The sequence below is a fragment of the Schizosaccharomyces octosporus genome, assembly GCF_000150505.1.
Source record: "Schizosaccharomyces octosporus yFS286 unplaced genomic scaffold supercont6.3, whole genome shotgun sequence".
NCBI lineage: Eukaryota > Fungi > Ascomycota > Schizosaccharomycetes > Schizosaccharomycetales > Schizosaccharomycetaceae > Schizosaccharomyces > Schizosaccharomyces octosporus.
Window position 1 is genome coordinate 2,973,658 of NW_013185621.1, and position 26,824 is coordinate 3,000,481.

General features: G+C 34.6%; 10 protein-coding genes and 1 non-coding gene across 11 annotated transcripts; 7 read left to right on the top strand and 4 right to left on the bottom strand.

Moving 5' to 3' along the window:
* Window positions 1-3,455: 3,455 nt before the first annotated feature.
* Window positions 3,456-4,098, top strand: SOCG_01881 (uncharacterized protein; the record flags this gene model as incomplete). Its single annotated transcript, XM_013164834.1, has 2 exons — window positions 3,456-3,630; window positions 3,992-4,098. The coding sequence occupies 2 exons, from the start codon at window positions 3,456-3,458 to the stop codon at window positions 4,096-4,098; spliced, it is 282 nt and encodes a 93-aa protein (XP_013020288.1).
* A 1,406-nt stretch (window positions 4,099-5,504) lies between these two features.
* On the top strand, window positions 5,505-5,621 carry SOCG_16433. Its single transcript, XR_001203041.1, has one exon. It is a non-coding gene; the product is annotated as a 5S ribosomal RNA (ribosomal RNA).
* A 191-nt stretch (window positions 5,622-5,812) lies between these two features.
* On the top strand, window positions 5,813-6,268 carry SOCG_01882 (uncharacterized protein; the record flags this gene model as incomplete). Its single annotated transcript, XM_013164835.1, has 2 exons — window positions 5,813-5,869; window positions 5,928-6,268. The coding sequence occupies 2 exons, from the start codon at window positions 5,813-5,815 to the stop codon at window positions 6,111-6,113; spliced, it is 243 nt and encodes an 80-aa protein (XP_013020289.1). The 3' UTR covers window positions 6,114-6,268.
* Window positions 6,269-6,811: 543 nt separating this feature from the next.
* Window positions 6,812-8,689, bottom strand: SOCG_01883 (membrane transporter; the record flags this gene model as incomplete). The annotated part of the gene is made up of 1 exon (XM_013164836.1): window positions 6,812-8,689. One exon carries the CDS (start codon window positions 8,687-8,689, stop codon window positions 6,812-6,814), a length of 1,878 nt encoding a protein of 625 aa, XP_013020290.1.
* A 1,036-nt stretch (window positions 8,690-9,725) lies between these two features.
* Window positions 9,726-11,442, top strand: SOCG_01884 (uncharacterized protein). Its single transcript, XM_013164837.1, has one exon. The coding sequence runs from the start codon at window positions 10,457-10,459 to the stop codon at window positions 10,871-10,873; it is 417 nt and encodes a 138-aa protein (XP_013020291.1). The 5' UTR covers window positions 9,726-10,456; the 3' UTR covers window positions 10,874-11,442.
* Window positions 11,443-13,090: 1,648 nt separating this feature from the next.
* SOCG_01885 (L-asparaginase) lies at window positions 13,091-14,766 on the bottom strand. Its single transcript, XM_013164838.1, has one exon. It carries the CDS (start codon window positions 14,374-14,376, stop codon window positions 13,294-13,296), a length of 1,083 nt encoding a protein of 360 aa, XP_013020292.1. The 5' UTR covers window positions 14,377-14,766; the 3' UTR covers window positions 13,091-13,293.
* Window positions 14,767-15,788: 1,022 nt separating this feature from the next.
* Window positions 15,789-17,109, top strand: SOCG_01886 (NADP-dependent oxidoreductase). Its single transcript, XM_013164839.1, has one exon. The coding sequence runs from the start codon at window positions 15,846-15,848 to the stop codon at window positions 16,893-16,895; it is 1,050 nt and encodes a 349-aa protein (XP_013020293.1). The 5' UTR covers window positions 15,789-15,845; the 3' UTR covers window positions 16,896-17,109.
* A 601-nt stretch (window positions 17,110-17,710) lies between these two features.
* SOCG_01887 (agmatinase) lies at window positions 17,711-19,091 on the bottom strand. The gene has a single exon (XM_013164840.1). The coding sequence runs from the start codon at window positions 18,947-18,949 to the stop codon at window positions 17,780-17,782; it is 1,170 nt and encodes a 389-aa protein (XP_013020294.1). The 5' UTR covers window positions 18,950-19,091; the 3' UTR covers window positions 17,711-17,779.
* A 441-nt stretch (window positions 19,092-19,532) lies between these two features.
* On the top strand, window positions 19,533-21,296 carry SOCG_01888 (uncharacterized protein; the record flags this gene model as incomplete). Its single annotated transcript, XM_013164841.1, has 3 exons — window positions 19,533-20,588; window positions 20,655-20,916; window positions 20,965-21,296. The coding sequence occupies 3 exons, from the start codon at window positions 19,533-19,535 to the stop codon at window positions 21,192-21,194; spliced, it is 1,548 nt and encodes a 515-aa protein (XP_013020295.1). The 3' UTR covers window positions 21,195-21,296.
* Window positions 21,297-21,971: 675 nt separating this feature from the next.
* On the top strand, window positions 21,972-23,879 carry SOCG_01889 (transcription factor; the record flags this gene model as incomplete). The annotated part of the gene is made up of 1 exon (XM_013164842.1): window positions 21,972-23,879. One exon carries the CDS (start codon window positions 21,972-21,974, stop codon window positions 23,877-23,879), a length of 1,908 nt encoding a protein of 635 aa, XP_013020296.1.
* A 103-nt stretch (window positions 23,880-23,982) lies between these two features.
* Window positions 23,983-25,362, bottom strand: SOCG_01890 (MatE family transporter; the record flags this gene model as incomplete). The annotated part of the gene is made up of 1 exon (XM_013164843.1): window positions 23,983-25,362. One exon carries the CDS (start codon window positions 25,360-25,362, stop codon window positions 23,983-23,985), a length of 1,380 nt encoding a protein of 459 aa, XP_013020297.1.
* Window positions 25,363-26,824: the final 1,462 nt, after the last annotated feature.

A 26,824-nucleotide genomic window follows, 5' to 3' on the forward strand; every position in this document is an offset into this window, starting at 1 on the left:
ACCACAATTCAATCTGTCACAAGGTTCTTTACTTCAGTAAAAATAAAGAAACAGACTTCATGGTTCACTACCATACAAAGAGGTGCTTACGGCTCCCAATTTTTTCGTTCTACTTGCATTTTCGTATTTTCTTTAGAACAAAGAAATGTAAAGATAAGCACGCGATACACGATATTAATTATATGATCTGATGAGATAGATACGATAATATTTAATTCTGAGAAACGAAACTCTTCATAGACGAGTTTGCTCATCTAACGATGAAACAACGAACGAGATAAGAAGTGCCTTAACCTTTATACGATATTAGTCGTTGCTTGAAACAATAATTATACAATACTAAGGCTTCATTAAAGAAATTCCAAAGAAGCGTAGAACAACTAATTGAGAGATTTAACTGAACCAGCTACATTCAACTTCACATCGACTATTTAGTGAAACAGGTCGCTGAAAACTATTATTATTCACTCATTTACTATCAAAAATTATTCTACTATAAGTAAAGCTTCTTTGAAGCTGATAACTAATTTTCCAACTTATCGTGTATTCCCATAACGAGAGAAAGACCAACTGTGACAAAATTATCTTGCCATCTCGAAGCGAAAATTGTTTCAATAAGATCCAGTTAATTTAGGAATGGCAGTGAATCTAACAAACGAAGAAGGATTTTTTTTAATCCAACAATTACAAGCTATATCCGTTCAAATGAGTGAATTTAACCAAGTAAGGATATCAGGAAAATGAATCAAAGGGAAATCCACGAATATTATATATAAGAAGATCCATTTGTTATGAATTAACTGATCTGTCAGAGTTACCGGGAAACAAACCAAACTATATTGGAGGTTATTTGATAATGAAATATCAGAAATTTATGACGCTGAGGACTACAAATCAAAACATTTTAAGAGAAACCTACTGGAAGTCTTTAAGCTACTACTACTAGTTTTTCTACTGAACGAGAAAAGATTGCATATCTTTAACACAACCCCCAAGATTATCATTGTGGACAAATTGCCCAGATCGTGAAAGAATCCGAAAGGAATAAAGCATTCTTAATGTGTATTCAAAAAAAGTTTCTCAAAAGTTAAGCAATGAGTCTTAGTTATACATTTTACGAATTTCTAGACAAATCAGCTATTTACGATCTTAACTAGGAAGATTGGAAAGTTGGCTCATCAAATTGCATCAGAAAACACTCCTAAAGTTCATTACCTTTTTCTTACATAAAGTATCAAAACGTAAATAACTTCTGAAAACGATATCGAAAAAGGAAGTCTATGAAAAGCATTAAAAATGAGTAAATATCGATAGTGATATGTACCACACCTCCAATGACAAAAGAATTCAAAACCAAGTAAATATGTAGGAGGAAAACCTTCGATAAAAACAGAAATAAGACAAAACTAAAAACTGGCGAATGGTTAGAAAGTCATTCAAGTACCAGACATAAGACAACCATCTTCATAAAGCGAACATATCAAATGGAACCGAGAACAATCCAGAGAAAGAAAAATTCCCAGTACAATAATGCGGAGCTCTCCCTGCAAGAATAATGCATTTATCGATACAGGAGCTAGTGCATCAATGCTAAGGGAAGATTTCACAAAACAAGTAGCGAAGAAGTACAAGGAATATCAAGATTCTACGAATCTAAAGCGCAACGGCATTAAAGTTAACGGCAAAGTCATACAACCGATAACAATTGATAGTAAAAATTTTCTGTGACATTTATAAATTTTTCGATATCCGACGTAGAAGTTTGCATCGGATGGGTCTCATGAAATTAGGGACCTTTGATGATATATCTGATTACGATGAAGCAAACGCCGTAAACGACGACCAAGAGAAATACCAAAAGAAGATCTTCAAATTACTAACGCCTTTAAACAAACTATTTAGCGAGAGATACAAAAATTGCACTACCTGAAAACTCACCCACTGATTTAATTTTCAGTATTAAACGAAAATTGCTAGATTACGCACCAAAGCTAAGACGTTAGAGACAAATGGATTTGACCAAAAAGAAAAAATATGAATAATTTATTTAATATATTCAAATTTTAGAGCCCATCAAGTTTGGTGCGCTCGACTCATCATCCCAAAGAGGGGAATAGGCAAATATCGTAAGGTCATAAACAGTAAACTACTAAATGCAATTACTTAAGGGATAATTATCCAGCATCAAATTTCTGACGCATTATAATAAATTAAGGAGCACCAAGAAATTCAGTACAACTTATTTAAAAGAAGAATGACATTTACTACGTATTTATAAAGGCGATAAACACAAGACACCCTTTAGAGGTTTTAAATATACTTTAATGCCGTTTGGGAAAAAAATATGCCAGCAAACTTCCAAAGATATATTTGCAAAGTGCATTTCCCATACCTAGGAATTTTTATTATCATTTACCCGAACGGTATTTTCCTCATTAGGAAAGGAACACGAAACACACTTGCGAAAGGTATTTCAAAAGTCCCAAGAAACAAATTTGTATGAAAAGTTCAATTTTTAAAAAAATTCTAGGTTTTAAGTTACAAATTCTCAGAAAAAGGAATTCAAATTGATCCCGAAAGAATTCAAGCTATTTCAAAGCGGGCACCTTAATACACTACGGCGTTTACAATTCTTAAATTCGTAAATTATTCTAGACAATTTATATAAGATTTATCAAAACTAGACCATCATATGATTTAACAAAAAGAATCTTAAGTACACATGAACTTGCCGTCAAAAGAAAGTTAAAGAGATTTAATGAAAGTTAAACGTAAATTAAAGAATGCTTCTATGCTCAGACATTTTTATCCAACCAGCGAAACTAGATTGGAAACGGATGCCCCAGATTTTGTCATAGGAGAAATACTATCAATAAAGAAGAACAAAATATTTTTATCTAGTTGCTTCCCATTCCAAAACATCCACTTACTGACAACGTATATTGCTAACATGGGAAAAAGAAGTGTATACTATCATCGCAGCTCTCCGAAAATGATAATTTTCAGCAAGTATAGAAAACCTATTTCAAAAACTAACCTACCATAAAAATCTAACATCCATGTTTACATAGATTTGCACAGATACTCGGTTTAAAATACATAGATTTGAGAACTAGAACTCTGTAATTTCGAAATTCATCATCGACCGGGCCGAAAAAATGTACCAGCAGACTTAATATCATAGTGCCCTGATTATTGATAAAGCGAATTAGTGGGACTGATCATCTCACAAATGTTTCGACTTCATACGGAAAGAATGCCCCAATCACAAAAAGTATCAAACAATTCTTGATGGAGAAATCGATAATTCTTAATAAATTGTGATAAATCATAACATTATTAACGAGCAAGGAAAAATTTAGATGTCAAATATTAGAGACGAACTCAACTGATATATTACCAAATTCATAATCATCCAGTTAAAGGACATCGTAGAAAAATTCTACCGGCAAGGAATGACTAGTAACATCCAAAAATATGTAAAGAATTGTCAACGTCATAAATTTGAAAATTATCAACGATATAGTCCCTTGCAATCAATACCGGTTGCAGAAACGCCCTTTCGACACTATTCAATGGATTTTGTCACTGGGCTACCAATGTCTAAGGTAGACCCAATCTTAGCAATTGGTAATCGATTCAAACAAATGGCTTGTTTCTTTTAATAAAACCATTGTAGAATAACAAATTATTAACACATTTGAGAAACACACTGTATCAGTATATGGCAATCCGGCAGTCATAGTTTCTGATCGCGGACCCGCTTGTTTATTTCCGATAAATGGAGAAAATACCACAAGGAACAAATGTTCGTCATGCGCCATCTTTAAAATTTTATTTTTAAACAAATGGAACTCGTCAACCGAATCGTACAAACATATCTTTGATGTTATATATGAACGAAATTTCACAGAACTGACAGTCTATCTAAAGAAAGAATAGTTACGTTATAATTTATTTGAGCGTTCTGCAATTAAAACAAATTTCGTAGAAGCTGCATTCGGAATCAAACCAATTCATGCTGAATGGGATATGCAAGTGTACATGATACTGGCACATATACCCCATTCACGTGGACGCAACCTGTTGGTTTGGTAAGAAAAAACATTAGAAGAGTGAATAGACTTTATGCAAAATAGTGTACTAAAAACCGGAATTACATCCAAAATTCCGACCTGGTGATCAATTACTCATTAAAAATGGCAAAATAGGTTTTTTCATAAAACTAACAAATTAGATTCTAAATGTGTCAGTAAAATAAAAGCTAAACATTAATTGCAAACAACCAGAAGCTACAGTTTCCTCAAGAAATACGCAGAAGGTAGCAGGCATCATTTCATGTGTTCGAACTCGAACCATATAATAGATGAGAATGCCAACGATTTTCCTAAAAATATTACTATTAATCATATACTTAATATTTATAAGAGGGATAGCAGATTGCTGTTTAATTGTCTCTACGGTACTAGACGCAGATGATGATTTTTCTTCACTAATTTGGATCCGAACTAACACTGTTCGAAAAGAGGTAACCAAACAGTTTACCGTATTTAATTAAAGTTCTTTATCATAGACCGCAAGGAAAACAAGATCTTTCAATTCTAAGAAGTGAAACATCTTGGGAGGGGAGGTGTCATTACGTTTACAATATATTACTCATAATGTAATAAAATAACACTTAATGTATTATCAATAACCTTATTATAAAAGGAAAAATTCATTTCGTGCGATTGAAAAATATGAATAAGTCTAGAATTGAGATGACTCATAGAATAAGTTATCCTAAAGTAGTATATATACATACCTCTAGTTGGAAGTTTGCATCCTCAGATTGGAAGATTCGACTGATCTTGCTAAATACAAGTCTGCATAAGTTATTTAGTGTATCAAATCCCTGGAAGCTATTGCTCTTTATTGAAGTAGTACAAACCAAAAAAAATTGAAGTAATTTCACAAAATGTACATCCATTTTCCTATCGATTTGTTTATTTTCACAACGAAAGAGTCCATTATGGCAAAATGATTTTATTTATAGTTTTATCGTATAATAAAACATTTCTTTGCATTGCCTATGTTAGACATTTGACCAAGACAAACTATCATACTTTTATTTGTACCGTTTCCTCCAAACTGTCAATGGAAATGTCAATTCAATAACAATACAAATGCGGCGTCTTAAATTGGCCCAGAATTTGTATAGAACTGTGGGGACTAAAAATCGGAGACTTAAGTTTGTTAATATTAGTATTCTACTTTTGGCATAGCCTTGGTTTGATTTCTTGAATAAAAACTCAAAGTAATTAATTAAGTTTTTTTTTTTTATATCCTATTGATACGAACGATTACTTTGGTATTTTCTAAAGAAAACTTGTGCTACACTCTAACCGCAACCTATTCGAATCTGAAAAAGCAAGCAATACTTTGGGAGTACCTCCATCAACGGCAAAACAACTCAATTCTTAATATAAAGGTTCTTGTTTCTACAGTAAAATCATCAGGTATTTATGGCCACAAATAGGCGAAAACACCATTTCCCGTCCTATCACAGCAGTGAAGCGTTTGGGATGTCGTTAGTACTGTGGCTGGAGACAACATGGGAATTCGGTAGGCTGAAAAATTTTATTAATTTCTCTAATTTATCGTTCTCATTCCTATTGTTTGTAGTCATTTACTATTTCTTTTATGGATACACGTCATGAATAGGTCAACCCTTATTTTTGCCTTGTTGTCAGATGGCATATAAATTTTTGTCAGCTTTCGCAGTAAAGACTTGCAATATAATCAATGTATTTCATTTAAGTGAGTATTAACAATGAATTACTGGCCCTACGTTATTGACGAAAGAACGAAAATTAACTTAGCAAAAGATGTATGTAAGGAAAAGTGAGAAAAGTATGTATGTTATTAACAAGGCTTTATTAATATAGGAATCACAGAAAGGTTCAACTGAAGGCGATGAAGAAGTCTCGAATTTAAAAACTGCTGAAGAAAAACATTGGTGGAAAATGAAATTGAACAGGGAAAATTTTCTAAAAAAATTGAAGGAGAAGAGAGATCGTGAAAGAATTCGAACGAAAAAATCAATGGAAGATATGGGTTATTACTTTTATTAATGTTTATACACGATAAAAATTGAAAAAAAAAAGTAACTAAGGATATTTTAATAATGAGTCTACCTGTTGGGATGCTTGTGGGGATATGAAAGGCTTTAATGAGAGTTTCGAATCGAGTTGGTGTATGGTTTATACCGTCATGACCTATATGCGAGGACCTTATGTCGATAGATTTAGTATATAACATTAAGGATCCATTAATAGCATGTCCGAAACAAATGGAATTCGAGAAGACGGCTTAGGAAGATTCGTCTACAGAGTGGCGGATGCGACTGATGTATCTGAATGAATTGTTTTGCAACTTGCTTTAATTAGTCAGGTCCGTAGTAGTTACCATTCAAAACTTGAAGTGATGCAAAGAATCCAATTTAAAAATGTTCTTTCCATCTTACACTTGTAAGTTAATTTTCACTGTAAACTTGTTCGACTTACGTTGTGTTATTTTACTTCTTAAAATGGCTCTCTACTAGTTAACAATTATTGTCGAAATCGATCCATTATATTCACTTTAATAAAGGCATAAATAGTATACATAGTGCATCGGTGCTTAAAGTTTTGCTAATGTTTATTAGTTTTCGTAGCAGCCGTTATCTTGATTTTCGATAAAAATATTAAGAAAGTAGAAAAAAAATTAAAAAAATACAACTCAAGATATAAGAATAACAAATAAATAGTGCGAAAGAAAAAAAAAAAAAAGTTCAAACTTTTTCTTCGTTGGACTTTTTCGGGGGTACTTTTTTGAACTTTTGTTCCGTTGAAACGCTCTTAACGAAGAAGATGGCAAGTGTCCCAACGGCCATAGCAATGGTTGTAAAGAGCCAAATAGTCTTATACGCAGATGCGTATGTTGTAATGACACGATATCTCTGGTTCTTTGAGAGATGTTGGATTCTATCATATGGCATCTTTGCAACCGAACTATCTCCATGAAAGGCAGAAGTCACCCTCTGGCTAAAGATTACTTCTCCTATGGTTATACCAATAGCACCTCCAATGTACCTGACGAACATCAGGGTTGCAGTTGCTATTGGGGTTAAAGAAGGAGGAAAAGATGCCTGCATGACGATGAGTAAAGGCAAAAACATAAAACCGGAGCCAAACATAAAGATAGTTATTAATCCCATAGGTTTGGAAAATGGTGAAAAGGCATCCAAAGAGATTAGACTTCCTAGACCTGCTGTACAGACGATGCCTCCTATCGAGAGTACTGTCTTAAAAAAAGGAAAGCTTTTGAGCAATGCGCCAATGATCGCGGAGCTAACAATTAAAACGGCGGCACCTGGTAAAAAGTGAACACCGGACATTAAGGGATCATTGCCACGGACCCTTTGATAATACTGGGGAATATGATAAGAAAATAAGTAATCATTCATGTAAAGAATAAAAGAAGAGATCATAATAATGATACCATTCATATTTTTGAAAAGGACAGGAGGTAGCACGGGATTTCTTTTGGTATGAAAGTCGTACACCATAGCAAAGATGATAAGAATGCCACCGATTATAATATAAGGCAAGACACCGGGACGAGCCCAATGGCCGGATTCACCACCCAAAGAGATACCCAAAAGAAAAAGCACAACACCGGTCATAGCGCTGGTAAGACCAAGAAAATCAAAAGTTTTGAGGAAGGTAAGGAAGGACTGTCGTTTAACGGGTAAGACTCTCAAAAAGATAACGATTAGAGTAATAGCAACACCGCCGACGGGAAGATTAATGAAGAAGATCCAGCGCCAAGTGGTGTTTTGACAAATGAGACCACCGAGAACAGGACCAAGGACAAGAGCAATACCCCAAGCGGAAGAAGTTAGAGCGGTATACATTGGTCGGGTTTTTAAAGGAGTGATTTCGGAAATAATAATATTGGTTAAAGAACTAATGCCTCCACCCCCAACACCCTGAATGGCTCGTGAAATAATGAGCATAATCATACTTTGACTACCACCACTAAGAGCACTGCCGAGCATAAACAAAAAGATGGAGGCGTACAACATATGGTTGCGGCCCAAAATATTTGAAAGGACACCGATCGCTGGCATGACAGCGTTTGTTGACAAAGTATAGGCGGTACTTATCCAAAAGGAATGGGAAGTATCATGGAAATGTTGGGTTATGGTAGGAATAGCAACGGTAACGATTGTATTATCCAAAGCAGCCAAAAAAAGACACAAGACGAGAGCTGGGACCACCAAAACCATTTTATTCTCAGGAATCAATTGAATTTCTTCCTTGTCTGTCACCAGATTCACATCTTCTTGTTCACCTTCACGTGAATTCTTTTTGATTTCCACATTGGTGTTTTCAGATGAAAGTTCCTCTTTGATAATCGACGATTCCGACAATGGCGATTCCTCGTTCACAATCTCAGCGTTCCTCTCTTTCTCTTCTACAATTTTTGGCGTAGATGATTTATGATCGAAAATTTCATTCTCCTTTGTCACTTCATCCTTGTTTTCTTCCGTCCCGGCATTTTCTGGTAGTGTGACGATTTCATCTAAGAGAGGACTGTTCTTCTCTTCGGCGCCTTGCTCGGACGATGCCAACTCGACGGCATTTGGAGGAACGGAATCATGCATGTGGTGGTATGGTGGGTGGGGGTATAGAAACTGATGGTATTTTAGGGAAATAACTGTGAGATGAGAGGAGGGTAGTAGGGTAGGTAGGTAGGAAAATAAGTTAGTAAGTAAAGTAAAGTAAACGAAGGTATTTTTTTGTGTATATTAAAAAATAAGAAAAAGAAAATAAGAAAAAGAAAAAAAAACCACAAAAAAAGAATAGTACCCACGATGGATAGGATCTCAATTATGAAAACTTCCAAAGAGCAAAGAAGAAAAAGGAAAGAATACAAGGAAGAAGACTAATTCAATAATCGAATTCAACAAATTGGAGATTTCAAGAGAATGTTTGTTGAGGCTAGAAATCCCAAGGTTGAATCATTCGTACATAGAAATAACTAACCAAGTAAGTAACTAACTAAGTATATATATTTATATATAAACAACAATAGCAAAAATAAGCGTTTTACGAATCTTTTCCGATTTGTTGTTTTTTTTTGCTCCCTTGGGTGTTCCTTACGACACACACACACACACACACACACACAAACAAACAAACAAACAAACAAACAAACAAACAGAAAAACAGTAAGAAAACAAACAAAAGAAAAAAGAAAAAAGAAAAATTCCAAACGAATTCTTCTTCGGCTAACGTACTTTTGATCCCCTTTCTCGAGTACAAAAGACGACTTTTTAAAAAAAAATCCCTAAAGCCTTTTATTTTTGTATGCAAAATTACCCAAAACCTCATAACAAGTGGGGAAGTCGGAACATCTGTCGGAGTTGAAATTTTCTCTATTAGAAATAAGTGTATGGTAGACGAATGTATTCTAGGTCATAGTTGAACTCATCTCCTATCCAATGGGCATTCCTATTAGGCAAGTTTGGTCCAGTAAGAATAGACTTGAGATATCCGAATTTGTCATTCCCAACGTGACGTACAATTGAATCTAGGTTAGTCTATGGTCTAACGCTTGTTTTTTTTTTTTTTTTTTTTTTTTGTCTGGAGACTCTTCGAGTCTTTTCTCTGTTTGTTTTCTTTGTCTATTTGTTTACTTTTACCGCCAAAGGAAACTCAAACTCAAGGGTGAGTCTCCTTTTTCGTCCAAAAGTTTATAAAGTGTCCAAAAGGATAAGAGAAATTGAGTAAGGGAGCTAGCTAGTTAGCTAACTAGTTAGCTAGCTGGGTTAAGGGAGATGATTGTCCAAGACTCATCACTCCTAAGGGACTACGAGTTGTGTGTTGTCATAGTATAGTTAAAAAAGAATAGTGCAAATTTCGATTGTCTCTTTACTTTGTTTTTTATTTCTCTCTGTTTCTCACGCTTTCCAATCTGATAAACTAACTGACGTGGATCGAATATCTCTTGATAATCATCAAATCTTTGCTCTCTCCAATACAATCACTTTTGTTTCGATTTCGACTTTTCCTTTTCCATCCTTGTTGATTCACATCTTTGTATATGTACATATGTATGTAACACTTTCTATTCTACATCTGTCTAGATAAAAGTGATAAAAACAGAATCATTTTTTAAATGAATTTATTTTTAACACTTATATTAAAGTTAACTAGATTTAGCAATTTTGTTGTACAACCATATTTAAACAAACATGTATTATTTTGTCATAATTCTCTGTCTCTAAAATACATTTGCTGACATCGCACACGCCAGTCTAGTTCTATGATGCACACCAATATGGTCTGTTCTGGTAGACTGTGTCAAAGAGAATTTTGCTGGTAAAGCAGTTATAGACAGGATAAGTCCATATGTGAATGGGACATATATGGTCTGGGTGGACAGTGGAAACAATGTTGATATGGAGATTGATGATACACTGTTGCAAAACATATCATCATGCGTTCAAGAACGCTATTTCAATGCTTCTGTTGATGTATTTTCTCACAATGATTATGCCATGTTTTCTTCTCATGACTTACCAAGCGAAATAAAGGATCACTACGATTATTTTGGGCATGGCTACCCGGAATCTTACGGCCCATCACACCCAGAGTCTGACTACGGCCCTGATGATATGAGCAGTTATTTCAGACGCGCAAAGGTGCCAAACAATTTTGGCAACCCATATACGATAGGGACACTTGTTTCTAATCTTCGTGAACAAGCGAAAATTTCAACAATGTATCCTTTGTTATTAAACAATTTTGTTGTTTGTACACTGAGTGAATATTGTCCCTGTTGAAATTCATACGTGAGGATATTCAATCATCTAAATCACTATAAAATGCTACAATGCAAAAAAACCGCTTTTATACGTTTTCATTCAACTATTTTTCTTTAGCCTATCCATAAATGATACACAACATTCATCATCGATTCCAAAGTTGTGTTTGTTTTTCTTTTCTTTTAGAGAATAAACCACTGTACGGAAAGGGGATAAATCCTCCTTTGTATCTCGTTGACTATCCCTATTTGATTTGCCCTCATTATCGGTTTCCAAGAATTTAAGCAATGCGACTGATATTATAATAGACCCTATATTTCTATGGAATTGCTTTCAACAAATTTACTAAATATTCTTGCGTATCTCGTGAATTCTATTCTATTCTATTCTATTCTATTCTATTCTATTCTATTCTATTCTATTCTATTCTATTCTAAGAATGCACTTCACAATTCGCTGACGAGAAAATGCCTTTTCTTGCTTCTATTCTTTCCATCAATACTTTTTCTTTAAAAATGAGGTTTATCTTATGTTACTAAACATTCCCTACGAGGATTCCGTGTGTTTGTTCTTTCACTTTATGAAGTTTATACTTACATTTGTTCCGTCTCACTATAATAAAAACATCAGTTGAAAAACCCAACTGTACTTGAAAAAACAAATTCATCTACTTTAAGTTATTTCGAGATCCTAACTGTTTCCTATATTTTTAAATAGCTTACAGTTTCAGTTTCTTCTTTTTTAATATTCATTTCTATGCTTATTTTCTACCGCTTTATAAATTTTGGTTTTCACCATCTTGCCGATAAACATGGCGGCCTCTAAGTTGTTTTAGTGCTTTCACAAACAAAATTATTTTATTTTTTTTACAAAAGTATTCATAATTCCTTTCTTAGATAAACGGCATGTAAAGAGGGAATAAGATTTCTTTTTCAGTTTTATTTGGTTCTTCAAAGGTTTCAATGTGTGTGTATACCAATTGAATTATTAGAAAAAAAGATATATTTATTTTAAAAATAGTTCTTTTATTTTATGACATCCAAGTTTCTATATTGATTTGGAACCTTCAAGATCAGTAACCAGAGATGATGAGACATTAATCCCGCCAGCGTACAGGCGAATCTTCCACTCAACTTCCAATAGTTTCTTTAAAAAAATACTTATTATATCTTGCTCTTGATGTACAAAAGAATTGACCATTTTTCTACTTTTTGGAGATATATCAACTAGTTTTAGGAATTAAAGCAGTCCAACGAAAGAGAAATGTTTCATTTTAATTAGTGAATAACTGCCATTTCAACAAACAATATATATTCAGTAGCTCTAATTTAAAACTATTTTTAGCGTTGCTTTTTCTATTCATTCATTCTTTTACAATCTGTTATCCAAATAAGAGAATGGTTTATTTCTGTAGTCAACTACTTAAAGACAAACAAATGATACTAAATTTTTTCCTTACAATTATTATTTTCCTCCATTGTTCCCTGTTTACAAAATGGTTCGTTCACTCATATATAAACATAATTTACTAGCATTCCTTAAAGCAAATATTCATCTATAGTGGGATACAATAACTTCTGAATCCAAACTGTGTAGTTTAGTTATTAAATGCTTTCTTTTTTTGTTTGAAAATTTAATGGGATAGAAATTCTAATCAAATAGAATTCCCTTTTTGAAAATTAAACGATATTATGAAAAGGACTCGAGATACAGGTTACAGTATAGTTTTTGAATAAAACCAACCAGTTGAAAATAAACTTTGTTTTATTTGTATAAATTTTATTTACTTGTGCAACATCATTTGAAGAGTAATGGTAAAAAAGTCATTTATGATGATGATATAGGGCTCTCTCATAATAGAAAATAAAATGAAAAAAATCTTTTAATACTTCTGTTACATTCCATCTATTTTTTTTAACCACAGATTGTTTATAAACCAAATGTAAAAGTCTTATTCAACTCTTGTTTTCTTTCTATGAACAAGTTGAACGCTCTTGGATATAACTTTCACTTTTTATACCTAAAAGGTAACTAAAAATTTATACTTCAATACTTTTCGAGAAAAGCTTTTGATTTTACTTACACCTAGTTTTGAAACGAATGCAAATGGAAAGTAACTTAGTACAGTCTACCATTTGGAAAAAAGAAAAATCATATCAGTGCAAGCTTTTATAAAGGAGGCTATGATCGTTTTATCGCTACTATGCTTATAAAAGTAGCCAAAAGATGAATCAAGCCACTGTTGAATGAGACAAAACATTTCATTTAATGACAGTCGTTAGCTTGGTTTTCATTACCAAAACAAAGCGATCTATAAAATAAGTATTATATACTAACAAAAATAAAAAAGCAAAAAAGGTTAGAGAGAGTCAAAATTTAAAATCATAGTAAAAACAAAAATATAAATAACTAATAAACCTCCAGACTAAAAGATACTTTTAGTACTCGAGATGAAACATATCGGTTATGTTTTGAATAGAGTAGCCTGCATTAATGGCGAGCATCAACATGTATCTTGCTTTCTGAGGATTGTGGAAATAAGCGGGAATACCGTTGTAGGAATAGTCAGAGAATCCGTCCATAGTTCTGTGACTATAAACTACTGGGATGCTTTGATTACGGATCAAACCATCAATCACATCGTTACCAGGGTCAGTCCAGGAAGCGGCACCCATTCCAGCTAAAACTAAACCCTTAGCTCCAGAATTTACGGCAGCCTTTGCTAAAGTGGGATTCAGGCCTTGATAACCATATAGAATATCAACCTGGGGTAAGACGGTAGTGTTTCTTATATCGAATTGGACTTTAGCAGTAGGTGTGGCAGGGCTATAATAGAAATGAGGTCTTTGATCCACAATCATGCCAAGGAATCCTGCCTCATAGGATTTGAATGTGTCAAGTGTATTTCCATTTGTTTTGGTGGTATAAAAAGCAGATCCGATACGATCGTTTAATAAGATCATTGTACCTCTTCCAACAGATCTATCAGAAGCGGCTACAGCAACTGCATTTAACAAATTCATAGGACCATCAGCACTGATTGCAGTAGAGGGTCTCATTGCTCCGACCACTACAATCGGCTTTGTGGTATTGACAGTCAAGTCCAAAAACATTGCAGTTTCTTCTAATGAATCGGTGCCATGAGTCACAACGATTCCGTGGACATCATCCTTTGCGACTTCATTTATAACCAGCTGAGTCAAATTCAAAACATTTGCAGGTGTCAAATTTTCACTACCAACACTAGTCACCTGAATTCCACGAACGTTTGACACATTTTTAATGTCAGGAACTGCTTCAACAAGAGTTTGAATTCCTACTGCACCAGCCTTGTAATCGGCAGTCTCAGCATTGGATGCAGCAGATCCAGCGATCGTGCCTCCCATTGCAAAAATGGTTACATTTGGTAGCGAGGCGTTAAATGAGATTAAGTCCGATGCATTAGATTCGCGTTTATAAATCAAAGTGGGATGACATAACGAAACTGAAAAGAAAAAGAAAGCAATGATACAACTCCACATGTTACAACACAAAGTCAATAGAGTATGGAATAATTCATGCAAAATAACAGTTCTATATATATATATTTACAAGAGTTCTCAAGCGAAATCGGAAACTTTCCATATCTTATCTCATCTTGCTCCACCGGTGGACGTCGGAAATAAGATAATCTATCCTTCTTAATAATGCCTCTATGTATGAAGGGATCAGAAAGGAGCATCTTTTATCGATGAATATGAATTCATCTTATCAATTACATGCTCACATGGAGCTCCTTCATAGAAAATGCAATCCAAGTGTTGTACCAAGCTAGGAAAATGAAATGAAACTTGTCTTTAATAATTTACTGTGTTTTTTCTGGAAGACGGATTGCCCAAAGATTTGCAGCTCCTCTCATTTATCCAGATTCGTTTAAAGAATGAAGATTTATTCTCACTAAACCTAGTATCTAATTCAAACACTCTTCCGGAAATTCTTCTTTCGGAGATCCAGCATATACTAGTAGTGTCCACAAGTCGAGAATACTAGGGGAGACTAGAAGCGCTCACACCAGTTTGTTTGTTTTCTTTTTACTAACAATTATTTCTTTCTTTTGTTATTTTCCTTATTTTCATGAAAAACTATTAAGATTACAATTCTATAAACTGATGAAAGCTGTCAGCAATGTTGAGCTACGTACATAAGTCGATAATTCGGTTCAAGATATTGATCGCAGGAATAGCTTCCGCGGGAACAGGAGAACATGATATTTTTAATGGTAGATATAATATTTTCTCTTTCTTAATTACTTCTAGATAATTTATAATATCGCCGAATTCTTTTCATACTAATGGAATTTGTTCAAGAAGTAAAAATATAGAAACTGTAGATATTGTCTATTTGTCAGATTATATTGGTACCTAGAACAAAATGAAACTACAGTCAGCATTTAGTTTTAAATAAAATCCATTCTCCGAAGTAAAATAAAAAATCAAAAGTCATGTTTTCGATGCTTTACTTTTTGTTTATTTGAAAACCTAGTGATTATAGGTCCTTGCAAAGACAACCGTGGGTCATTCTCTTTAAATCTCTTTTCCAATAATTTTCTAATTTAATTTATTAATGTATTTTCAAGGAATTGAAAGCAAACACTTGATAGGACATACACAACTCAATAAATTAGAATACTACAAGTCTTGTTTTTCAACATGCACAAATCGCGAATCTTTCAATATTTATAGATTATTTGACATATCAATTTTTTCCAAATTTTCATTACAAGATTTGTTTTCAGTAACTGTCGTTTGATGGAATATTTTTATTATTTGTAAATTCAAATATTTATTTACGAACAGTAAATTTCTTTTAAGCTTCTAATAAGCTTCGGCAAAGGAGTCTTTTGGAGAGTAGAAAATTGTATTACTAATATAGTAAACGTAATACACATATAAAGAAGGCGTTGGTCGTATACTCAACTTGCACTAAAGATTACCGTCACATCGTCAATACTATGAGTTCGAATAATGCTATTGTTTTAAAGAAATATATTGATCCTACTGAAGGATACCCTAAAGTTGGAGAACACTTTGGTTTGGAAGAACGCCCTTTTGACTTGGAAGCTACTAAGGTTGATGAAGAGCATCCTTTGCTTTTGAGAAACATTTACACTTCTATTGACCCTTATATTCGTAATCGCATAAGAAATCCTAAACGTAAGAGTTATATACCACCTTTGAAAATAGGACAAGTGATTCCAAACTTAACACTTGCTGAAGTGGTAAAGTCAGCAGTCCCTGAACACAAAACAGGCTCTCATGTCATTTTCATGAGCGGCTGGGAAGAATACACATTGGTGCCCAAACAGGCTATGGGCATGGTCCAGTCTGTGAACAATCCCTACAACTTACCTTTGATGACCTTTGTTGGTGCTTTAGGAATGCCCAGCCAAACCGCATACGTTGGACTCAGGCATATTGGACAACCCAAGGCCGGTGAGACGATCTACGTCTCTGCCGCTTCTGGCGCTGTTGGTCAAGTTGTAGGTCAATTGGCAAAATCCATGGGCTTGTACGTTGTAGGAAGTGCTGGATCGGACGAGAAAATTGCTCATTTGAAGGAGATTGGATATGATGCAGCTTTTAACTATAAAAAGGAAAGTGTTCATGAAGCTCTTCCTCGTGTCTGTCCTAAGGGCATCGACATCTACTTTGAAAATGTTGGAGGTGAAACATTGGACGCCGTTCTCTTGAATGCAAACTTCCACGCTCGCATCATATTTTGTGGTTGTATTAGTGACTACAACAATCCTAATCCTTATAGTTTAAAAAATTACTCTCAAATCCTTACCAAGAGTATCAAGGTGGAAGGCTTCATTGTCATGAATTTGATTCCTTTCTATAAAGAGGAATACTTCCGTGAAATGCCTAAACTAATTGCAGATGGAAGGCTCAAATACAAATATGATGTTTACACCGGTTTGGAATCTATCCCTGAAGGTTTCCTTGCTGTACTTCAAGGTAAAAATTTTGGAAAAGCACTTTCCAAGATTGCCGATGAGTAGATTATCTGGATCATTGGCTTTTAACCTGATAAACGCTTAATGTCAAAAAATAGTATGTATTGCTTACATTTTACAAAGGTCTTTATTGAGTTGTCCTCGCGTTGGCTCTGATAGATAAACACGAATATTTTTTAATGAAAACTTCCTTTTGTAAACAAAAATCACTAGTCTCTTTACAAACTGTTATTGCAAAATCCCAAAATCCATAAATTTCAATGCTACTACTGAATTGTATCCTATATACAGTATTGGAAATACACAAACCCGAGTGTACTAACCCTCACAAAGATACAATTCTGCCTCATTATATGACCATCTTGAATGTCGCTTTGATTACGACTTGTTAGTTTTAAACAAACGCATGTCTATCTCTTATCTTTGCAAGTCAGACAGCGCTATGTTCTGTTTTGTTTCCAGTAAGTAAAATGCGTGTCATAAACTGCATAGCTCATATTCGATTTAAAAATAATACATTTATCATTTTAATAAAATGGATTATATATTGTTATATATTAAAAAAGTTGTTAGACAAAAAGAGTCAAAAAAATACAAATAAAATAGTAAAAAAAGAAAGACTTTAGTAAAAACTTTATTGAAGATTTTAATATAAAAATTTACACAAAAACCATCGACAATAGAAGATTTGGCTGATTTAGCTGAATATTTTGTTATTCCTAGCCTAAATAGTGATTCACATGCCTATAACCACTATTCTTCTAGTAGTACTAAAAATAATACTGAATGAAGTTATAACTGCATTCTTCATAAATTCCTCTCATATTAAGAGAGATCCAGTCTTCGTTACCCTTTTCTTACAATGAAAACTTGCATAATTATTAAGCTTGTTAGCATTATTCAGCATTATTCAAAATTTAACCGTAAATCTAATAAAATTTACCTCTCTGCTTATAGAGAGGAGTCTTCACCATAATCGACATAATTTCAAATAAGATATCAGAGGCAGCTAATGTAGTAACTTCAGCAAAGTCATAGGCGGGTGCCACTTCTACAACATCAGCTCCTACAAGCTTAATTCCATCCAAACCTCGAAGAATTGTGCGTAATTCTCTGGTGGTCCAACCTGCACTTTCAGGCGTACCCGTAGCAGGAGCATAAGCAGGGTCAAGTACATCAATGTCAATCGATAAGTATGCTATTCCGTCTCCTACTCTGTCTCTAATTTTCTTAATGATGGCGTCCATTCCAATCGTGTCAATCTCACGAGCTTCAATAATTTCGAAACCGCAATCGGCATCATCATCATAGTCCGACAATCCAGAAAGCGTTGTACGAATTCCACCATGAATATTCGAATTATTGGAAATCAGTCCCTCTTGGCTGGCATGATAAAAATATGTGCCGTGATTAATGCTACCAACACTGGATTTACCACCTCCGAACACCTTGGGTTTCCAACTGTCCAGATGACTATCAAAATGTATGATTGATATAGGACCGTATGCTCGAGAAACAGATCGAAGAATTGGTAGCACCACTGTATGGTCACCACCAAGGGTAATCACTCTAGGCAAAACACTTCCGTCTAGCGCATAACCATCTCTTTCGGAATAAGACGATGGCTTACGGGTCAGCAACTCAAAGTGACCACTTTCAATCTGTTTTATAGAAACAGCGTTGTCGTAGCTTGTCAAAGGTATATCGCCACAGTCCACAATTTTTGCCCAATTGTTAAAAGGATTTGTCTCCATTGGTACATTATAGCCTCCATAAAGATTCAAACGTCGGGAACCTTCGCGGATTCCACTTGGTCCAAATCTAGCTCCAGGGCGATAACTTGTTCCAGTGTCGAATGGTGCTCCAATGAAAGCTATGTCAAAAGATTTACTTTTATCATTCAAGCATTGCCAATATGGAAGACGACCGAAAGTCGATATTCCAGAGAAAACAGAATCAGCTTGAGTTTCTCCATCACCAGGAAATTTATCGTTCTTTTCAATTCCCTTCGTATGATGTTGCTCAATGATTTTGGGATGCGCGTTTATCCAACGGATAACGCTTGCTAAAATAATAAAAACAAGACTTGGGGAAGTCATCAAAATAATGTTTAGAACAGTAATACACTTTAAGAGTAGCTTTCAGAACGTTATTGTAAGGTATTTATAGTATTGATGATTTGTTAGAACTGCATACTATATCTCCAAGGACATTTTTCGAAACCGCCGTGGGGATTCTGTTAAGAAGCTGTTACATAATTTTCAGTTTCGTCATCCAAAATAAACAACAAAATATAGTGAAATAGATAGAAACAAAAAAAAGAAGTAGAATGATTCTTGAGGTTTGGATTCTAAAATTGCCTATCAATAATTCCTTGGAAATTAAAAAAGATGAATGCTGTCTATAAATTCATGGATTTGTGAGGAATTTCGGGATTATAAATACATTATAAAAAAGGTCATCATTTTTTTGTTAATAAAAATACTACATATTCCAAAACAAGACTGCCGAAAGTTTTTGTAAAGATCTTTTTTGAAAATCTTCTTCCGAAGTAGGATATACTTGAAAAGAATTTGTGACTTGAATCTTTGCTTTGAAAGAAAACTTATTTGACAAGATTCGAAAATTTTTTTAGAACTTCTGAGATAAATAATATTTAGGGTCGTTTCGAAGCTTGTTACAATGAGTATCATCGACAAGCAAGACATAAAAAAGATCGAAGTCAATGACGAAATTGAATTGGGAGAGAGTAAAGTAGCGGATAGGGACGATGAATTTTTGATTAGCCTTGGGTATAAACCAGAATTCACTAGGGAATTTTCGTACCTTAGCATTTTTGGACAGTCATTTGGATCCATGGGACTGTGTCCTGCTATTTCAGGGTCACTTATTTTTTCGATGAATTGCGGTGGAGGAGGCATGGTATGGTCTTGGATTATTGGGTGTTTATGTCTGGTTCCAGTAACTATATCGCTTGGAGAGTTAGCTTCGTCTATGCCCACTTCTGGAGGACTCTATTTTTGGGTATTCAAATTAGCACCACCGGCACAAAGACTATTTCTTTGCTGGGCATGCGGTTACGTATCGGTTCTTGGTTATGCTACAATTTATGCTTCAACTATTTATTCTACATCTTCTATGATTCAAGCACTTGCTATGATTAACAACCCACTTTACTCTTCTACAAAATATGAGCAGTATGGAATTTATGTAGCCTTACTCTTGGTGACATCAGCCACAGCTGTTATTCCGTCTCGTGTTATAGCAAAGTTGAACATTTTCAACATAACGTTTCAGCTTTCTCTATCAGTTATTTTCATTTTAGCCCTCGCATTCGGTTCCAATCCAACAACAAGGAATCCGGGAAACTATATATTTGGTGATTTTAAAAATTATTCAGGATGGTCAAACACGGGATGGGCCTTTATGTTATCTTTCACTACTCCTGTATGGGTAGTTAGTGGGTTTGAATCTAGCGCAGTTATTGCTGAAGAATCAACAAATGCCGCAAAGGCTGCACCTTTTGCTATGGTTTCTAGTGTTATTGTAGCTGCTATCCTTGGGTGGTGTATTATCATAACCATAGTAGCTACTATGGGAAACAACTTTAAAGGAGTTTCGGGATCTTCATTAGGCCAGCCTGTAGCTCAAGTACTCCTTAACAATCTTGGAACCAAAGGAGCTAAAGGAATATTCTCCTTACTTGTTATAGCTCTTTATTTAAATTCAGTTTCATTGGTAAGTATCATTGATCGAGTCGTCGCTTCTTGTTTGAGCCGTTCATTTTATGCTAACATATTTAAGGTAATCGCATCATCTCGAGAAGTTTTTGCCTTCTGTAGAGATGGAGGAATCCCGGGGAGTAAATTTTTTAAACATCTGACTAAACAGAAGGTTCCTTTGAATGCGATTCTCCTAGTGTTCCTTTATAGTATTTCAGTTGGTCTCCTAATCTTAGTTAATGCTAGTGCCATTTCTTCAGTGTTTAACCTAGCAATTATTGCGCTTTATATAGCCTATTCGTGTCCTCTACTATGTCGATTCATTTGCAAGAACTTTGAGCCAGGTAAAATTTATTAAAAATTTAATTTATCTGCTAATACTGTCTGTATAGGTATTTTTTACGCCGGCAAGTGGAGCAAGCTCCTGGCATCATGGTCATTACTTTGGATGTGGTTCATGATCATAATGTTGTTATTCCCGGAGTATCAAAATCCAAGTCAAGCTCAAATGAATTGGGCTATTGTGGTTCTCGGTTTCGTGATGCTCTTTTGCATAGTATATTACTACATACCAAAGGTCGGTGGAAAGACGTTTTTTAGGGGACCGGTCTCAACCCTTTAGGTACAACATGGGTCTCTTTTTAGTGTATCACTTATTGAAATTTATGATCCAGATTTTAAAGTCACCGCCAAACGAAAACTTTGTGCAAAAGAAGATGGTCAGCACAATCAGTTGTATTATGTTTTTCTATTCTTAATAACAGATATTTTCTGTTACATTTTGTTGTTGTTGCTGTTGCAATCAATCCTTTTATTGTTTCGTAAGTAGTGCAATGATTGAATTCTATTATATTCACCTCGAATTTACCCGATATTATAAAGCATTAATTGCGAAATCACTTTATTGTAATCTTTATTATAAGTTCTAAAACTAATTTATGCCATAGCTTTTTGCTTGTCTGACTGAAGACGATTAGCTTATCAAACATTCTCCTATCATTGCTGATTTAGCGGGCTGCAGTGATTCATAACGTAAACGAATGAGACTACAAATTAAACGGGTTTAATTTGTTCGCTGTTTGCGTAGTTATTTAATCTTTGTTTTTTAACGTCTTGCGGTGTGAAGATTCATTTATGTCATTACTATTATAGATCTTATTGTGCTCCTCGATTAAAACATACATTTATCAGTTTCTCCAGCTAACAGTTACCATACAAAATTAGATGTATGCTATAAACGCGTTAACTAAGTATTACAGATTCAATCCGTGGATGTTTGTAATTATCAGCGGGTAAACTGCGAAAAAAATGATTACTTGAAATGTGGATTCTTTGCAAGTGGTACAAAAGTTGGAAACGTTACAAAGCTACATAATACTTGAATATTGAGAGAGAGGAGATGGTCCAAAATAAAGCGTGTGATCTTTGTAGGCTGAAGAAAATCAAATGTAGTCGAGCCCAACCAAGGTGCCAGACTTGCACGCTATTTCAATCAGAATGTCACTACTCAAATCGTTCTCGTCGAAACAAGTTGGTTCAAAAAGACAAGGAAAGAAGTTTGCTAGACATTTCATTACCGAGTTCTCTTTACAGCTCTCGTATTAGCGACGACAGTCCAGAAATCATTGACTATTCAATTTCTGTTAAACAACCTTCGACCGCAAATAAAGTAAGTTGCAAGACATGTACTGGTGAGCCTCGAAACGACATAGAAAAGGTGCATACCCGCCTTAAATTTCTTGAAGAAAAGGTCGATCTATTGTTGGATATAGCCACCGAAAACTCCGAAGCCAAGAATGAAAACAAGGTCATTGAGCTCCCCTCTTTGATTACTCAGATTAGAAATGCAGAATCTATTGTATTCCAACATAGACCAAAAAATTTTATGGATGACTCACACCCTCATATTTTGAATATGGAATGCTTATTTCCACCTCTATTACCTAGATGGGATAATGCATTTCAAGAGGTACCTATGAGAGAGACTGCACTCGAGTTGATTACATCTTACTTCCAGCATGTTAATTGGTGGTGGCCTACATTCATATTAGATGACTTCATGTACGAGTTTGAGAGCTTTTATCTGTATGGGTTTCACACTAATAATGCTTGGCTAATCTCTTTCTATTCAATTCTAGCCCTTAGCTGCATTCGAAAAAGGCTCAATTCTTCAAAGAAACTTTCGGAGGCTTTTTTTTCAACTGCCTGGGTATATGCCCAAAATTTCGATTTCTTCCTTTCTCCTCAAATCGATAAAGTACAAGCATTGATTGTAATGACTCAGTATGCTGCCTATCTATCTGATTCTTCTTTATGTAGGGCTTTGTGTGGTCAGGCTTGCCTGATGGCCCAACAATTAAATTTACACAAAAAGCCATCTGACTCTTTGAAGCCAGAAATAAAAGAATCCTATAAAAGAATTTTTTGGATGTGCTATATTTTAGACAAAAACATATCGTTGGTTTTTGGGACGCCCTCAGCCTTTCATGACAACGATATAAACTGTGAACTACCGGACAGTAAGTTTGAACATTTATTTGGTGTGCACAAAGGAGGAGATTCAATATTCATTCCTACGGTATCATTGACAATAATTCAAAGTGAGATCCGAACTCGACTGTACAGTGTAAAATCTCCTAAGCAAATGGCAGCAAGGGAGAAATTTGTCTCTCCCATACATCAAAAACTGATACAATGGGAAGAAAGTCTACCAAACGAGATAAAGTTGTTTCAAGAAATGTTATTGAACAATAAATTTTCCTTAAGTATATCACAAAGTGATCGGTTTGAATATTTGACTTTTGCAGTAATGGAAGTCTCTTTTTCCTATTTAAATACTATAATTGTGTTACATAGTTCATGTTCTCAGAAAGAAAATCAACAACTATGCATTAAAGCAGCACGTGAAGCGGTTAAACTTTTGAAAAGCAGGCTCAATGTCGATCTCAGGATCAACGTTAAAGCAGATCCTTTATGGATGTTTCTTTATTGTCCTTTTACACCATTTCTTGTGATATTTGATAATCTCTTCCTTGACACAGAAATGGACTCAGAGACATTACTAAGTGATTTAGAACTTTTGCATGTCATATACGACTTCTTTCTAGAAATGGGGCCGATCAGCAGAGTGGCCTTGAAACTCGTTACAATAGTTGAGAAGTTTCTAAAAGTCGCAAAAGAAACCTTTTGCGCAAAAAACTCCAATATTACAGAGACAGCTATTAAAGACACCGTTGAAGGGTTCGAACTGGACGACTTTAACAATTGGGATCTCGACGGGATATCCAGTTTGTTGAGAAATTTCTAGTCATTGACGAAAAGGTTACTAGTATTCCTTGAGGATTAGATAATCGTTTTATTGACTTCATAACTTATCATGCAAAAAATGAACCCTGTACTTAGTGACCAAGTCACTGTGAGTTCCTACCGAGTAATGCACTATATTCATTAGGCTCGTCAGAACCTATAACTGCCTTCCTTGCTTGCATGTACCAGTCGGTGGCCATAACGAATTTCAGTTCCAGGATTCCAACTAAGGATAATGCGATTACCTGACCAATCCAAAGGCCAGCTAACCCCTTTCCGTGAAACGCTAAGCTAATACCTAGAGGTAAAGAAAACAGGTAATAGGCACTGATATTTACCATTGCACCAACTTCTTGTCTCTTTGTTCCTCGCAAAGCTCCTCCCATTGTACCATTCAAGGAATCTGAAATTTGAAATATAGCTACTAAGGGCAAAACAATTGCGACTAAATTAATGACATCAGGATCCTCCGTGAAAAGCTTTCCAAACACTTGCCTTAAAGCAATCATAATAATCATAATGACAGTCCCTAATGTAGCACCGACAACAGCTGCAACTTCAGCTACTGAAGAGGCACTGTTAGGTAATCCCGCACCAAGGTAGTAAGCAATTCTATTCGAGGTTATGATACCGAGACCAAAAGGAATAGTATTAAGTAATTGGTCGGTTGTCATTATAATCGATTGAGCCGCAAGCGGCACAGCACCAAGTTTACCAGCCATGAGTGCTACAATTTCGAAAGCCCACCACTCTGTACCTACCATAATTATTCCTAATAAGGATAATTTAAGAAAGGGAAAAATATTATCGATACATTTTCTGTTCCAACCACCCCAAGCTTCTGCTCCTTTCACGTATTTTGCATACTGGGTTAATAATATAAAAGAAAGCCAGTATGAGAAGCCGGTTGCCAATGGAGCACCTTTTAAACCTAGATCATAGTAATGAATAGATATATAATTGAGTGCAATATTAAGGGGCGAAGTAACTAAAAGGACATATGATCCAGCCCTAGTAATTTCCTGTGTCTGTAAATACTTTTTTAACAATTCAAAGCATATATATCCTAAACCTCCTGGAATAAGGTATCGTAAAAAATTTTGAGAAGCTTCGGCTAACTCTGGAGTTTGATGTAGGAATATCAAAATAGGTTTGGAGAACCACCACACTAAACACACTGGTAGATATAAAAAACTGAGGATAATGATTGCCGTTTGAAATAAAATTCCCAATTCATGCTTCTTTCCAGCTCCCCATAGATTGGAGCCAAATGTGTCAAAAGCGGTTGTTCCGCCTAGTGCAATTAACCAGCCAGTGCTCATTGCAAACATATAGGCAAAGGCTGCCACAGAAAGTTCATTTGCTCCAAGTCTCCCTGTTATAATAACTGAGCAGCTTTGTAAGGAATTCTGCAAAGCGTATCCAAGTATCACCGGAGCTGAATTTGCTAGAAGGTATTTAGTTTCTTTAAGCGCTATTCCCATAATGAATATGTTACTTATTTAAGAGTAAAAGAATATAATTTTTTCTTAATTAAGATGTATTTTCTTCCTTGATGTTAAGCATAAAAAATCAAGATTTTTTAGTAAAGTACGAGGATAATGCAATGATAAATTAAAGAAAGAATTGGCTTTTTTATACTATAATTTTGCTTTGTTTTTGATTTGGTTTTCTATCTATTACACTATGGCATAAAGCTGTAAAAAGCCCATGGTAATATGGGGATTTCAGAAAACTCCACGCAAGTGCTTTGTACCTATCCCGAACGGTACTATGCGTATATACTATGTGGTCGGAAAACCTGATGAGTATTGTTCTAAATTACTTTTATTTATTATCTACTAGTGTAAATAATCGCTTTTGGATTTCTTCTTATAGGTTACAAAAGCAACAACTCAGCAAATCGATAGAATCCCAAGATTGAAAGCTAATATACTCTTCATCTTTATTTTTTTTATTTTTTAGAATAAATCTGTACAATAGCTTCTATTATAGACTACAGTTGCTTGTCTTTAATTAATCGACTTATACCTGAGCTTGTCGTTTTTCTGAAAAAATCATATTTGCCAAATTACAGGTTGTAATTTTGTTTTTGAGATCCATGTTTATTTATACTTTTTCTTCGGCGGTCTTCCTATTTTGAACGCCGCGAGGTTAAGTAATGACTAAAATCGTATACCTTTCAGTAATAAGGCAATGATTGAAAATAGAAGCCTAAGAGGAAATTTGGGAAAATGTCTGAAATCCGTATGAATCGTGTATTTCTTTGTCATTTTTAAAAACTATCAATCCAGGAAGGATTATTGTCCGCACGCTTTTTATAATCTCTAGATATTGAATCTTGTAATTACTCAGTTTACAGTATGTTAATGTTCTCTTTACACTGTATGTCAAGTTCACCAAAAGAAAGTAAATAAAACAAAAAATGCTAATACCTGTTAGATCGGGTTTATCCTATCTGATCGTTCTATTTTTGTTATAGTCGGCAAGCCGATAAACTGCACTATTATTATAGTATGTTTGGTAAACAAATAATCAAGAGCTAAAATCGCACTTAACTTATGATAGCGCTTAATACTTGTCATTGCTATTATCTATGTACGATATTACTCATTCATTAATACAGGTGTTCTATGACAATAAGGCTTCGTTTATGTAAATAATAAACAAACAATTGTTTGAGTCGAAAGAAGATAGTAAAATGTAGACAAAGACGATCTACGAATAATAAATTTGCAAAATTTACTTAAGAAAGTAGAAATAGCAAGATTTCACTAATTTAGTTAAGTAAGGGCTGCTATAAATAATGTGATTAGTGAAACAAATCCTTGGAAGGTTTGGAATCCGACATAAATAGTAAAAAGGCATCCATTGTGACATTTCTTTACGTAGAGTTTATTAAAACTATAGTTGTAATATTTACTGGCAACTTACTCTCATAACAAT